The sequence below is a fragment of the Ranitomeya imitator genome, chromosome 1 (assembly GCF_032444005.1).
Source record: "Ranitomeya imitator isolate aRanImi1 chromosome 1, aRanImi1.pri, whole genome shotgun sequence".
Classification (NCBI taxonomy): Eukaryota; Metazoa; Chordata; class Amphibia; order Anura; family Dendrobatidae; genus Ranitomeya; species Ranitomeya imitator.
Window position 1 is genome coordinate 267,413,669 of NC_091282.1, and position 15,559 is coordinate 267,429,227.

At 46.6% G+C, this 15,559-nt stretch overlaps 1 protein-coding gene across 4 annotated transcripts in view; it reads left to right on the forward strand.

Annotated features, from left to right (window-relative positions):
• Positions 1 to 15,559, forward strand: part of GLT1D1 (glycosyltransferase 1 domain containing 1) — a 189,024-nt gene that overhangs the window by 30,565 nt on the left and 142,900 nt on the right. For all 4 annotated transcript variants that reach the window (XM_069756042.1, XM_069756043.1, XM_069756044.1 and 1 more), the window contains exon 2: positions 14,911 to 15,059. In XM_069756042.1, coding sequence (XP_069612143.1) covers positions 14,911 to 15,059 — 149 coding nt within the window. The remainder of the gene's footprint in view (positions 1 to 14,910; positions 15,060 to 15,559) is intronic.

Consider the following 15,559-nt stretch of genomic DNA (forward strand, 5'->3'; position numbering starts at 1 on the left):
CTCGGCTGTGGATCTTCTTTCACCTGCATAGTACGTCTGACCGCCTGGACCAGTTCTTCTGTTTCTTCAACTGGAAAGTAGTACCTCTTCCCTTCTTGTTCTTCTACTGGCAGTTCTCCTTCTTCTTGATCAGAACCTCTATATTCTGATTCCGCCTCCGACGAACCATCCTGACCCTCCTGTTCTGGATCTTTCCTTGGTCTTTTACGAGCCGGGCCCGGACTGTACACTTCCCGTTGTGACATTGAAGCTAAGGAATTCTGGACCTCCTCCCGGATTATATTCCTCATTTCGGACAACATTGATGGTTGTTCTTCTCTGACAATTTTCTTAATACAAGAGCTGCACAGATCCTTTTTGTATGCTTCTGAAAGTTTTGCGTTACATAGAGAGCACCTCTTAGATTTAGTCAATGACTTGCCAGACCTTTTAGTCTGAGGGAGGGGAGCTTGACTGGCCTCTTTATCCTAAATGTAAGAATAAGGACAAGAACGGCTCAGTGTGTGCAGGCGTATATTTGAGTACTCTGCGCATTGCGCACTTACCCCTATCTCCTCATTCCTGTTCTCCATATCTTCTGTGGAGAAATACTACTATAAGTACATGATCTCATATGATCCCATATGTATAAAAGGGATATAGCAGCGTCTGCTGCACTCACCCTTGGTCTCCGGCATGTCCGCAGCAGACTGCTCGCACGTCTGTCCTGCAGCAAATATTCTCCAGGGAAACACTCCGGCGCGCTCCTACCACCAGAGGAAGCGCTGGATAACCATCTGCGAGTGCCCTGAGCCTTGCGCCCTTAAAGCTGCCTACTTCCGCGTTCCACCAGGTGGAACGCACGCCGAGATGGCCCCGTCCCCGGATGTGACGTCACCTTACCTGCGCCTGACACCTACTTCCGCGTTCCACTCAGTGGAACGCACGCTGCTGCCGCTGGCGCCGGACCTCTTGCGGCGCCTCTTCTCCTGGCGCCCGAACCGAGAGCCCCCCACCGGGAGGAAGCGGTTCGACCCAGGAGCTCGTCCGCTCGACTGGTCTTTTGGCAGAGGGACTCCCCACCGGGAAGTTTCTGCCTGGGGCTTAAAGATGCGGGGAAAGGATATTGGCGTTAGCCGCACAATCCCCCGAGCCCCCCGGACTGGTGAGTCTTCCCGCTTGTATAGCGCTGTATCCTCTCGTGTGTCCCTCCATGCAGGGACAGGAAAAACACTGAGGGAAAGGGGGTGGAGTGGGACCTTTTAACCTCTCGTGTTGTGTTTCCTGTCCCTGCAAGGAGGAGGAGGACGTCCTCCAATGTGCTGTCAGGGGGACGTCCTGGAAAAGTTGGTTTCCACTGCTATGAGCCATGGCGTTAGAAGATCTGGATATGCTTCCCCAGAGGAAAGATATAATCCACTAGGGTCTAGCCTTCAATCTGAACCCAGGAAGACTTCATCTGCCAGCTTGGATCCTGAGCGGGACATCCTGAGAGCTCAAGGGTTATCGGACCAGGTTATTACCTTGATTCAGGCTAGTGGAAAGCCGGTCACATCTGCAATATGCAACAAAATCTGGAAAAGGTTCTGTTTGGAACGTGGCAGGTCAAATGTTCCGGGCAGGCCTGATATTCCAAGGGTCCTAGACGTCCTCCATGCGGGTTTTAATAAGGGGCACAGACCTATCACCCTAATAGTCCAGATATCAGCATTGAGTACATTCTCTGACTATTCATTGGCTACTCACCCGTGGGAAGCTAGGTTTGTCAGAACAATTCAGAGGTTGCTGCCTACCTTAACCCCTTAATGACCAATGATGGATTTATCCTTCATTGGATGCCTCCGGTGGTGAGCCCGCACCTTTCTGGCACATGTCAGCTGTTTTCAACAGCTGACATGTGCTGCTAACACAATCTGCTAACACAATCTGCGTTTTAACGGGCAGATTTCCGGCACGATTGCCGGAAGTGCATACCAGTGATCCCGTCATGTGAACGCGGGTCCCGGATGCGTTGGCATGACAACCACAGGTCTCCTGGAGATCTCTATGGTTGTCACTGCGGGATTTCTATGTGCCCTGTGGTCGGCACTCATAGCAAGTGAGGTATTCTGCTACACACAGGTGATCTGACCAGCGCCTGTATGTAGCATAGCCGATCGGGTTATGGCTACTTCTAGTCTCCTATGGAGACTATTGAAGCATGCCAAAAGTGGAAAAAAAAAAAAAATATATATATATATATAATGGGATTTCACTCACTCAGGTGCTACGGCTGACACTCAGGAGGCATGTTCCTTTAAAAGTTCACAGGGTTTATTGCTTCATAAACCATATGACAAAACAACAGAAAGCAAATAGCCTTTGGTTCAGGAAAAGAAAAACAAGTGTCCAGTTCATCATGTGGTCTGACATCACCACAGGTACTGAAACACATATATATATACATGGTTATGTGCAACAAAGAAATGCTCCGGGCTACATCACAGCGACAAGCCACCTATGTAACACATACCTCCCGTTGACTACACACCCTTTAGCCATGCTACATACCTCCCCCTTCTGCCTAAAGCCGTGGGGCTTGGCACTTTCCCCCACTAAACAAGGGATTCTTGATAGGGCCGGAAAGCTGCACGGTAATGTGGATGCCCTATGTTCCACATGGAAACTGAAGTCCTGCAGGGCTAAGAACCAACGGGTGACCCTAGCATTTCTACCCTTTGTTTCCCTCATCCATCTAAGTGGGGCATGGGCAGATATTAGTCTGAATTTACGACCCAGCAGATAGTACCGTAACGTGTCCACTGCCCAAACACTCCTTCTCTACGACTGAGTAATTCCTTTCAGACGAGGACAGCTTCCTACTCAGAGAATAGGATGCTCCTCCCCATGTAGCTCTTGAGAAAGGACTGCTCCTACCCCAACATCTGAGGCATCTGTCTGAAAAAAATTCTTTCTTGAAATATGGGGCCATCAGAATGGGTTGCTTACATAGAGCCGCCTTCAATTCTTGGAAGGCTAACTCTGTGTCTTCGGACCATTTAACCATCACTGATTTTGTCCCCTTTAGCAGATCAGTCAGAGGCGCAGCCACTGTGGCGAAGTTCGGGATGAACCTTCTGTAATATCCCACGATCCCCAGAAAGGCTTTAACTTGCTTTTTGGAGAGTGGTTTTGCCCATGTTTGGATTGCCTCCACTTTCCTGATTTGGGGCTTTATTTCTCCACGACCCACTATATAGCCTAGGTATTTAGCGTCTTCCTTACCCAAGGCACACTTCTACAGGTTTATTGTAAACTCCGCCTCTCTTAGAGCATCAAATACCCCTTGAACTTTTTCCAGATAACTCTCCCAGTCTGGTCTAAAGATGACGATATCATCCAGGTACGCAGCAGCGTATGGCTTATGGGGTGCAAGGACTCTATCCATAGCCCTCTGGAAGGTCGCCGGAGCTCCCTGTAGGCCAAACGGCATCCGGACATACTGGAAGCATCCATCTGGTGTAGAAAACGCCATCTTCTCCTTGGCTTCCTGTGCCATGGGGATCTGCCAATACCCCTTCGTCAAATCCAAGGTGGTTATATATCTGGCGTGCCCAAGCCTTTCGATGAGCTCATCAACGCGGGGCATGGGATAAGCGTCGAACTTGGAGACCTCATTCAACTTCCGATAGTCGTTGCAAAACCTCCACTCTCCATCAGGTTTTGGGACCAGGACAATTGGGCTCGACCAACCGCTCTTGGATTCCTCAATGACTCCAAGCTTCAACATACGCTCCACCTCCTTGGAGATTACTTCTCGACGAGCCTCAGGAATACGATAGGGCTTCACGTTCACCCGCACATGTGGCTCTGCTGTATCAGCTGCCATTGCTCCTGCTGGCTCTGCCGTTGCTCCTGATGGCTCTGTTGTATTTGCTGCATTAACAGCCTGTTGGTCTCCTGCTGCCTTTGCGCCTGCTGGCTCTGCCGTTGCGCCTGCTGGCTCTGCCGTTGCTCCTGCTGTGACTGCAACTGCACCAAGTGTTTCAGCAGGTCCTCCATTTTCCCCGGCAACGCTTGCTGGCTTGCAACAGACTTGACGCAGGACATTAAATAATAGACTTACGTCTCTGCTGGGAACGCTGCCCGCATTCTCCACCAATTGTAGGGACTTCACTCACTCAGGTGCGACGGCTGACACTCAGGAGGCACGTTCCTTTAAAAGTTCACAGGGTTTATTGCTTCATAAACCATATGGCAAAACAGAAAGCAAATAGCCTTTGGTTCAGGAAAAGAAAAACAAGTGTCCAGTTCATCCGGCTCAGTCCTGAAGCCTTAACACACTCAGGAAGGTTTCTCCTCCACACATATCTACTGTGTTAAGCATTAGCCTGACTTGTATAGAGCTAACCACACCCAGTCTCCCATCACATGATTAGCCATGTGGTCTGACATCACCACAGGTCCTGAAATATATATATATATATATATATATATATATATATATATATATATATATATATATATATATATTTACTAGATGGTGGCCCGATTCTAACGCATCGGGTATTCTAGAATATGCATGTCCACGTGGTATATTGCCCATTTACGTAGTATATTGCCCAGCCACGTCGTATACAGCACAGAGCCACGTAGTATATTGTCCAGCCTTGTAGTATACAGCACAGAGCCACGTAGTATATTGCCCACTGACGTAGTATATTACCGAGCCACGTATGTCACAGGTTAAAAAAATAAAAAATAAACCTACTCGTCTAACGATCCGAGGGCCCCTTGTAGTTTAACATACTCACCATTCTTGTCGCTGCTCCTCAGCGTCCCGTCTCGTGAGACCGCTAGGTCTTCTGGGTAATTTCGCAAAGCATCGCTGGGAAAGGAAGATGGCGGCAGGCGCGAGTGCCTCAGCGGACAACAGAGGGTGAGTATAGCAGGTTTTTTGTTTTTTTTACTATTTTTAACATAACTTTTTTTTTACTATTGATGCCGCATAGAGATGCCGGGGACACTGACTGCGGGGAGTAAGCAGAGAAGCCCCGGGGACACTGACTGCGGGGAGTAAGCAGCGGAGCCCCGGGGACACTGACTACGGGGAGCGGAGCGCAGGGGACACTGAATGCGGGGAGCGGAGCGCCGGGGACACTGACTGTGGGCAGTATGGAGCGGGCGCCGGCCACTGACTGCGGGGAGTATGGAGCCGCCATTTTCTTCTGGACTGTGCCAGTCGCTGATTGGTCACCGCAAAACAGCCACGACCAATCAGCGACTTGGATTTCCATGATAGACAGAGGCCACGACCAATGAATATCCGTGACAGACAGACAGAAGGACAGACGGAAGTACCCCTTAGACAATTATATAGTAGATGTATATATATTCAAATCACCCCTCTTTAGCTGTCTTTGCCCTTGTCTGTTCATTCCTCTCTTCCTGCCGCAACTTTGTGTGTCCCTGTGTGTTTGGATTCCCCGGTAATTGACTCTACTTTGGCTCCTACCTAATTCTGTCGTTTCTCTCTGGTAATTCTGCTACAGACCGTTACTCCTCTGACTCTGTGTTTGGGGAGTGCATTATACTGTATGCAGGACTATGGGGAGTGCATTATACTATATGGTGGGCTGTGGGGAATCCATTATACTATATGGAGGATAGTGGGGAGTGCATTACACTGTATGCAGGACAATGAGGAGTGCCTTATACTATATGGAGGAGTATGGGGAGTGCATTATACTGTATGGAGGAGTATGGGGAGTGCATTTATACTGTATGGGGAGTGCATTTATACTGTATGGAGGACTATAGGGTGCATTATACTGTATGGAGGACTGTGGGGAGTTCATTATACTGTGGGGAGAGCATTACACTGTATCTAGGACTCTGAGCTGTGCATTATACTCTGTGGAGAGTGCATTATACTGTATGGAGAACTATAGGGTGCATTATAAGAACTATGGGGTACACTATACTGTATGGAGGACTATGGTGTGCATTATATTATATGGAGGAATATTGGGTGAATTATACTGTATGGAGGAACATTGGGTGCATTATACTGTATGGTGAACTGTGGGGAGTTCAGTGTACTATGTGGAGGACTGTGGGTAGTGCATTATACTGTATGGAGGACTATGTGATGCATTTTAGTGTATATTGGCTCAGTATACTGCATGGAGGGCTGCTATATGAAGTACTTGAGTGGAAATTCTGATTGGCTGCTCTGCTACTTTGACTACTGGAGTGGCATCTTTCTTACACAAGCGCCTATCTTGATTGGCAGCTGATTGGGGACACAGCAAAGTATTTTGGTAAATCTAAATTTAATGCTGGGGGAAGACTGTACGCTTCTATTTTCATATTCATCTGAGAACCTTGAGCCTGAGCAGAGAGACTCTATGAGAATGGTGGACATTATTGCTACATTTCCCTTGCAAAAACTGCAGGAGGGAAAATGTCTGAGGGATGAGTGTTATCACTTTAAGAATCTCCCCCATTATCAGTGTGATACATGTGATTAAACAGCAATGACTCGGGGGAAATTGAAACTATGGCTTTTAAGTAAAGGTACCGTCACACTAGACGATATCGCTAGCGATCCGTGACGTTGCAGCGTCCTGGCTAGCGATATCGTCCAGTGTGACAGGCAGCAGCGATCAGGCCTCTGCTGTGATGTCGCTGGTCGGAGAAGAAAGGCCAGAACTTTATTTCGTCGCTGGCTCTCCCGCTGACATCGCTGAATCGGCGTGTGTGACGCCGATTCAGCGATGTCTTCGCTGGTAACCAGGGTAAACATCGGGTTACTAAGCGCAGGGCCGCGCTTAGTAACCTGATGTTTACCCTGGTTACCATCGTTAAAGTAAAAAAAACAACCACTACATACTTACCTACCGCTGTCTGTCCTCGGCGCTCTGCTTCTCTGCTCTGGCTGTGAGCGCCGGGCAGCGGGAAAGCACAGCGGTGACGTCACCGCTCTGCTTTCCGGGCCGCTGTGCTCACAGCCAGAGCAGAGAAGCAGAGCGCCGAGGACAGACAGCGGTAGGTAAGTATGTAGTGGTCGTTTTTTTTACTTTAACGATGGTAACCAGGGTAAACATCGGGTTACTAAGCGCGGCCCTGCGCTTAGTAACCCGATGTTTACCCTGGTTACCGGCATCGTTGGTCGCTGGAGAGCTGTCTGTGTGACAGCTCTCCAGCGACCAAACAGCGACGCTGCAGCGATCCGGATCGTTGTCGGAATCGCTTCAGCGTCGCTTAGTGTGACGGTACCTTAAATCCAGAATCCTCATACACCATTTGCAGGCTACAGACTGTTGTAAATGGCAGCCTGTGTTTTGCTGCTGGATTGTCTTTGTAAAACCTAAAGAGCAAATACCCTGCAATAAATAAATAGCAATAGTGCATGAAAATATCATAGGGTACTTGGTTAACATAATTTTGATCAAAACAACATAAAGGCCATCCCACCACGTCAAAGTAACTCTATTAGGATGGTCCTAACATCTAGTATTAAAACCTTACGATATGTCAAATGATGTAAATGTGAATAAGGGACGAGCAAGACAGATACCCCGACTAATGGACTCCCAGCCTCTGGGAGCTACAGGGCTGGACTGGCAATTCTGGCAAATGCTATAAGGGCTTGTCTGGTTGTGGGCTGCCTTGTCTGCTACATTGTTAGCAGAATCGGTGCTCTCAAGACATCCATACTGTTAAGAGTAGTAATGGAGCACAAAGTCGCAGATTACGTCACTTAGCCCAGCAGGCCACAGGTATTATTAGAAATATTGTTCTGGTTCTTGGGGACAGAGACAACATGGGCCTGTGTGATTTCAAATGTCAGGGCTGAATTTCAGCCCCAGTGCGTACCTGGGGAGCTATATAAAGGTAATGTCCAGCCCAAAGAAAAGGGAGGCCACCCCCTTACCTGGACTGAGTGCAAAAACCCAAAGAGATGAACTGGAATAGAAGTTGGTGGGCTTGCAACTTGTAGGCTGTTTTTGAGCTGGACATTACATTTATATAGCTCCCCATGGCTGAGTGTCCGTAGTTGGGCCCTGGTCCTGCTGGGCCCTTATTCACATTTGTCATTAGATATATAGTAAAGTTTTAATACTAGTCGTTAGTGCCGTACCGAATAGGGTCACCTTGACGTGGTGAGATGGCTTTTACTTTTTTTTTATTAAAATTAACTACCGTAAGTACCCTGTATTTTGATGCACTATTGCTATTTATTTACTGCAGTGTATTTTGTTTTTATCTTAGGTTTTATCTGTTTAGTGGCCAGTGTGAACATGCGGCTATACATTGCATACATACTAACTTATATTCCAGTTCATCTCTTTAGGTTTTAGATTGGCATTGTGACTCCATGAGAATCTGAAATGTGATGCTTAGTTGTAGAATTATTCTCACGGTCTCTACAAAAAAACAAATAAATAAAGATGAAACATTGCTGAGTGTTTGTTTAACCCCTTAGCGACCGCCGATACGCCTTTTAACGGCGGCCGCTAAGGGTACTTAAACCACAGCGCCGTTAATTAACGGCGCTGTGGAAAAAGTCCATAGCGCCCCCCAGAGGCCGATTTCCTCCGGGGTCTCGGCTGCCGAGGGTAGCCGAGACCCCAGAGAACATGATTCGGGGGGTTTTTAACCCACCCCGCAGTTGCGATCGCCGGTAATTAACCGTTTACCGGCGATCGCAAAAAAAAAAAAAAAAAAAAGCGATCTCTTTTTAATTTCTCTGTCCTCCGATGTGATCACAATACTCACCTAGCTCCCCCGATGCTCCTCGTGTCTCCCGGTGGGCGCCGCCATCTTCAAAATGGCGGGCGCATGCGCAGTGCGCCCGCCGGCCGGCACCGGGATCGGTATTACCGACCCCTGTTTTGCGATCGCCGGTAATTAACTGTTTACCGGCGACCGCAAAAAAAAAAAAAAAAAAAAAAGTAAAGTGTAATTCTCTGTCCTCTGATGTGATCGCACATCAGAGGACAGAGAAATAGGGGGATTCGGGGACCCAAGCATACTCACCTAGGTCCCTGGATCCTCTTGCTGCTCCTCCTGGCCGCCGGCAGCAGAACATGGCGGACGCATGCCCAGTGCGCCCGCCATCTGTCTCCATCTGCCGGCCGGCAGGAGAACAGCAGTTGGGGCTAAAATTAGGGGTAGGGTTAGGGTTAGGGGTAGGGTTAGGTTAGTGTTAGGGGTAGGGTTAGGGGTAGGGTTAGGTTAGGGGTAGGGTTAGGTTAGGGGTAGGGTTAGGGGTAGGGTTAGGTTAGGGGTAGGGTTAGGTTAGGGGTAGGGTTAGGGGTAGGGTTAGGTTAGGGTTAGGGGTAGGGGTAGGGTTAGGGGTAGGGTTAGGTTAGGGGTAGGGTTAGGTTAGGGGTAGGGCTAGGGTTGGGGCTAAATTTAGGGTTAGGGTTGGGGCTAAATTTAGGGTTGGGGCTAAACTTAGGGTTGGGGCTAAACTTAGGGTTAGGCTTCTTTCACACTTACGTCGGTACGGGGCCGTCTCAATGCGTCGGCCCGACATACTGACGCACGTTGTGAAAATTGTGCACAACGTGGGCAGCAGCTGTAGTTTTTCAACGCATCCGCTGCCCAATCTATGTCCTGGGGAGGAGGGGGCGGAGTTATGGCCACGCATGCGCGGTCAGAAATGGCGGATGCGACGTACAAAAAAACGTTTCATTGAACGTTTTTTTGTGCCGACGCTCCGCCAAAACACAACTGATCCAGTGCACGACGGACGCGACGTGTGGCCATCCGTCACGATCCGTCGGCAATACAAGTCTATGGGCAAAAAACGCATCCTGCGGGCACATTTGCAGGATCCGTTTCTTGTCCAAAACGACGGATTGCGACGGAATGCCAAACGACGCAAGTGTGAAAGTAGCCCTAGGGCTAGGGTTAGGGTTGGGGCTAAAGTTAGGGTTAGAGCTGGGATTAGGGTTAGGGTTTGGATTAGGGTTCGTATTAGGGTTAGGGTTGGCATTAGGGTTACGCTTGGGATTAGGGTTAGGTTTGGGATTAGGGTTAAGGTTAGGGTTGTGATTAGGGGTGTATTGGGATTAGGGTTAGGTTTGAGGTTAGGGTTGAGATTAGGATTAGGGGTGTGTTGGATTTAGGGTTTTGATTAGGGTTATGGTTAGGGTTGACATTAGGGTTGTTTTGGGGTAAGGGTTGTGATTATGGTTAGGGTTAGTGATTAGGATTATGGATGAGGTTGGGATTAGGGTTAGGGGTGTGTTGGGGTTAGGGTTGGAGCTAGAATTGGGGGGTTTCCACTGTTTAGGTACATCAGGGGGTCTCCAAACACGACAGCCAATTTTGCGCTCAAAAAGTCAAATGGTGCTCCCTCCCTTCTGAGCTCTGCCGTGCGCCCAAACAGTGGGTTACCCCCACATATGGGGCATCAGCGTACTCGGGATAAATTGGACAACAACTTCTGGGGTCCAATTTCTCTTGTTACCCTTATGAAAATAAAAACTTGGGGGCTACAAAATCTTTTTTGTGAAAAAAAAAAATATTTTTTATTTTCACGACTCTGCATTCTAAACTTCTGTGAAGCACTTGGGCATTCAAAGTTCTCACCACACATCTAGATAAGTTCCTTGGGGGGTCTAGTTTCCAAAATGGGGTCACTTGTGGGGGGTTACTACAGTTTAGGTACATCAGGGGCTCTGCAATCGCAACATAATGCCCACAGACCATTCTATCAAAGTCTGCATTCCAAAAAGGCGCTCCTTCCCTTCCGAGCTCTGCCGTGCGCCCAAACAGTGGTTTACCGCCACATATGGCGCATCAGCGTACTCGGGATAAATTGGACAACAACTATTGCAGTCCAATTTCTCCTGTTACCCTTGTGAAAATAAAAACTTGGGGGCTACAATATCTTTTTTGTGGAAAAAAAATATTTTTTATTTTCACGACTCTGCATTCTAAACTTCTGTGAAGCACTTGGGCAGTCAAAGTTCTCACCACACATCTAGATAAGTTCCTTGAGGGGTCTAGTTTCCAAAATGGGGTCACTTGTGGAGGGTTTCTACTGGTTAGGTACATCAGGGGCTCTGCAAACGCAACATAATGCCCACAGACCATTCTATCAAAGTCTGCATTCCAAAACGGCGCTCCTTCCTTCCGAGCTCTGCCGTGCGCCCAAACAGTGGTTTACCCCCACATATGGGGTACCAGCATACTCAGGACAAATTGGACAACAACTTTTGGGGTCCAGTTTCTCTTGTTACCCTTGTGAAAATAAAAATTTGGTGGCTAAAAAATCTTTTTTGTGGAAAAAAAAAATATTTTTTATTTTCACGGCTCTGCATTATAAACTTCTGTGAAGCACTTGGGCATTCAAGGTTCTCACCACACATCTAGATAAGTTCCATGGGGGGTCTAGTTTCCAAAATGGGGTCACTTGTGGGGGATTTCTACTGTTTAGGCACATCAGGGGCTCTCCAAACGCGACATGGCGTCCGATCTCAATTCCAGCCAATTCTACATTGAAAAAGTTAAACGGCACTCTTTCTCTTCCAAGCTCTGCGGTGCGCCCAAACAGTGGTTTACCCCCACATATTGGGTATCGACGTACTCAGGAGAAATTGCACAACAACTTTTGTGGTCTAATTTCTCCTGTTACCCTTGTGAAAATAAAAATTTGTGGGCAAAAAGATCATTTTTGTGTAAACAAAAGCGATTTTTTATTTTCACGGCTCTACGTTATAAACTTCTGTGAAGCACTTGGGGGTTCAAAGTGCTCACCACACATCTAGATAAGTTCCTTAAGGGGTCTAGTTTCCAAAATGGTGTCACTTGTGGGGAGTTTCCACTGTTTAGGTACATCAGGGGCTCTCTAAATGTGACATGGTGTCCGATCTCAATTCCAGCCAATTCTGCATTGAAAAAGTCAAACGGCGCTCCTTCACTTCTAAGTTCTGCGGTGCGCCCTAACAGTGGTTTACCCCCACATATGGGGTATTGGCGTATTCAGGAGAAATTGCATAACAAAATTTATGGTTACATTTCTGTTTTTACACTTGTGAAAATAAAAAAAATGGTTCTGAATTAAGATGTTTGCAAAAAAAAGTTAAATGTTCATTTTTTCCTTTCACATTGTTTCAGTTCCTGTGAAGCACGTAAAGGGTTAATAAACTTCTTGAATGTGGTTTTGAGAACCTTGAGGGGTGTAGTTTTTAGAATGGTGTCACACTTCATTATTTTCTATCATATAGACCCCTCAAAATGACTTCAAATGTGATGTGGTCCCTAAAAAAAAAATGGTGTTGTAAAAATGAGAAATTGCTGGTCAACTTTTAACCCTTATAACTCCCTAACAAAAAAAAATTTTGTTTCCAAAATTGTGCTGATGTAAAGTAGACATGTGGGAAATGTTATTTATTAACTATTTTTTATGACATATCTCTCTGATTTAAGGGCATAAAAATACAAAGTTTGAAAACTGCAAAATTTTAAAAATTTTCGCCATATTTCCGTTTTTGTCATAAATAATCGCAAGTAATATCGAAGAAATGTTACCACTAACATGAAGTACAATATGTCACGAAAAAACAATCTCAGAATCAGCGGGATCCGTTGAAGCGTTCCAGAGTTATAACCTCATAAAGTGACAGTGGTCAGAATTGCAAAAATTGGCCTGGTCATTAAGTACCAAATTGGCTCTGTCACTAAGGGGTTAATCACTGCTTATGTTGCTCCCATGCCCTGATGTTCCTCTCCTGCCTGCCACTGATGAATTGGTCAACAAACGCTCATGAGTGATGTCATCGGACTATACCCAGTGGTAGAAAACGAGAGATCCTATTTATTGAGAAAGGTGGATGTGTAGAAAAAGACTGCTAATGGTCACAAAAAAAAGTTGCTTTTTTGGAACCATTTGCAGTACGGTAGAGTCCAATATTCTAGATGGTGGCCCGATTCGAACGCATCGGGTATCCTAGAATATGTATGTAGTTTATTTATGAAGATTTCAGAATAATGCAATGAATACACAGGATTCAGCCGGCTGGGTACGACCAATTAGCAAAGCGTGGTTCAAATCCTGCTCCAATTCGCGGCCGGACTGCGTCTGTAGCTGATTGGGCGTGCCCGGCCAAGGGCGACCAATCAGTGAAGCCAGGGACGGCTCCAGGTTTTTGAGGGCCTCGGGTGAAAGAGTCTCACAGCGCACGTAGCATATAACACAGCCCACGTAGCATATAGCACAGCCACGCATACACGCACAAGAGAATCCAGTATACTGTGCTAGTATAAAAATAACAATATTTATTGAATTTAAACTAAACAGAGTTTGTATAGCAATATGACAAAAAATAAAATCTCAAAATTCAAGAATAAATATAGGCGCCTGGGGAAAACCACACATCTCGGACCACTCCTCATGTAATCACAAATGTACTTTCAGTTAGTCTCATTCCAACATAATGGACATCTTGCTAAGGACATTGCATGGGGAAATGTACCAAGACAGTCCCGACCTACTATCCATATGTATAGTGCATACTACAATTATTGCTTATTGTCCCATGCAATGTCCTTAGCAAGATGTCCATTATGTTGGAATGAGACTAACTGAAAGTACATTTGTGATTACATGAGGAGTGGTCCGAGATGTGTGGTTTTCCCCAGGCGCCTATATTTATTCTTGAATTTTGAGATTTTATTTTTTGTCATATTGCTATACAAACTCTGTTTAGTTTAAATTCAATAAAAATTGCTATTTTTATACTAGCACAGTATACTGGATTCTCTTGTGCGTGTGTACTGATCTTAGTCAGTTTTTTTGTGCTCTGATTATTTGATAGGGTTTATGTCAGGGGTGTCAAACTGCATTCCTCGAGGGCTGCAAACAGGTCATGTTTTCAGGATTTCCTTGTACTGCACAGGTGATAATTTAATTACCAACTCATCACCTGTGCAGTACAAGGAAATCCTGAAAACATGACCTGTTTGCAGCCCTCGAGGAATGTAGTTTGACACCCCTGGTTTATGTGATGATATATAGCACAGCCCACGTAGTATATAGCACAGCCCACGTAGTATATAGCAATGTGGGCACCATATCCCTGTTAAAAAAAAAAGAAAAAAAAAGAATTAAAATAAAAAAAATAGTTATATACTCACCTTCTGGCGGCCCCCAGATCCAGCCCAGGCCTTTAGCGATGCTCCTCGTGACGCTCTGTTCCCAGTAATGCCTTGCGGCAACAACCCGTGATAATGTAGCGGTCTCGTGAGACTACTACGTCGTCTGGGGTCACTGCCGCAATGCATTCTTGGGACCGGAGCGTCGCGTGGAGCGGGAAAGGCTGCCGCGGACTCTGGAAGGTGAGAATATAATGCTTTTTTTAATTATTATTTTTAACATTATATGTTTTTACTATTGATGGTGCATACGCAGCATCAATAATAAAAAGTTGGTCACACAGAGGGTTAATGGCAGCGTTAACGGACTGCTAGAGGGGAGCATGGAGGGGGCACTGACTGGAGGGGAGTAGGGAGGGGCCAATTCGCAGCCAGACGGTGCCTGTCGCTGATTGGTCACGCCCAGCCGGCCGCGACCAGTCAGCAACACGGGATTTCAGATTAACAGACGGAAGTGGACCATATATATAAATTTTATTCTGCTTCTTAAAGTCTATTAAATGTTTTATACTTTTATCTGTTAACACCCTTCATTAAAAAGCAATGTGGAAGTGCGTATTGTGGTCGTACACGGGCCCTGGACCCCAAGAATCCTTTTTCCCAATACAACCTGCACTAAATATTGTGTACTAGTTGGGATCTCTGTTTAGCATTGGGGCCCAGGAGTTTCAAGTTACAGTAGACCTGTCTGCTTTTGATTACTTGCCAGGAAGACTTTCTTTAATCTGCGCACACACCTGGTTCATTAGAATTTCCCTTCTGTTTCCTAATATCCAGGAGTCACCTTGAAGCGGCTGGCCATGAGTGTGAGCTCCGAGATGCGGCCGGAGTACAGAGCCCATTGGAGGTAGCAAAGCTGATTTCCCAAAGGATGGTTGATGCCGGACTGGCCATTCACATATATAAAGCTGGAAGATTTCTTCTTGGTAACAAGTTTTTAATTTTAATATTTATAGGTTTTTTTTTTTACATTTGAGATGTGAAAGGAAGTTATCACCGATCCATGGGATAGGTTATAACTTATTGATGGGGGACGACCGGTAGGGCCTGCAGTGATTGACAGAATACGGACTTTTTAGTGCACTCAACCGTGTGTATATGTGTTTGTGTGTGTGTGTATATCTATCTATCTATCTATATATCATATAACGCTGGGAGTGTCACTCTGTCCGAAGCCTTTATAGACTGCGCAGGCGCAAGCGCCGGCGCAGTCTGGGCCTCACAGAGTGACGCTCCCGGGAGATCGCGGTATGCGTTCACACTGAACGCACACCGCGATCTCCAACAGAGAAGCAGGGACCGCCAGGAGGGTGAGTATCTGCCATATTCACCTGTCCTGCGTTCCACCGCTGAGCGCCGCCATCTTCCCGGTCTTCGGCCTGTGACCTTCAGTTCAGAGGGCGCGATGACGCGCTTAATGCGCGCC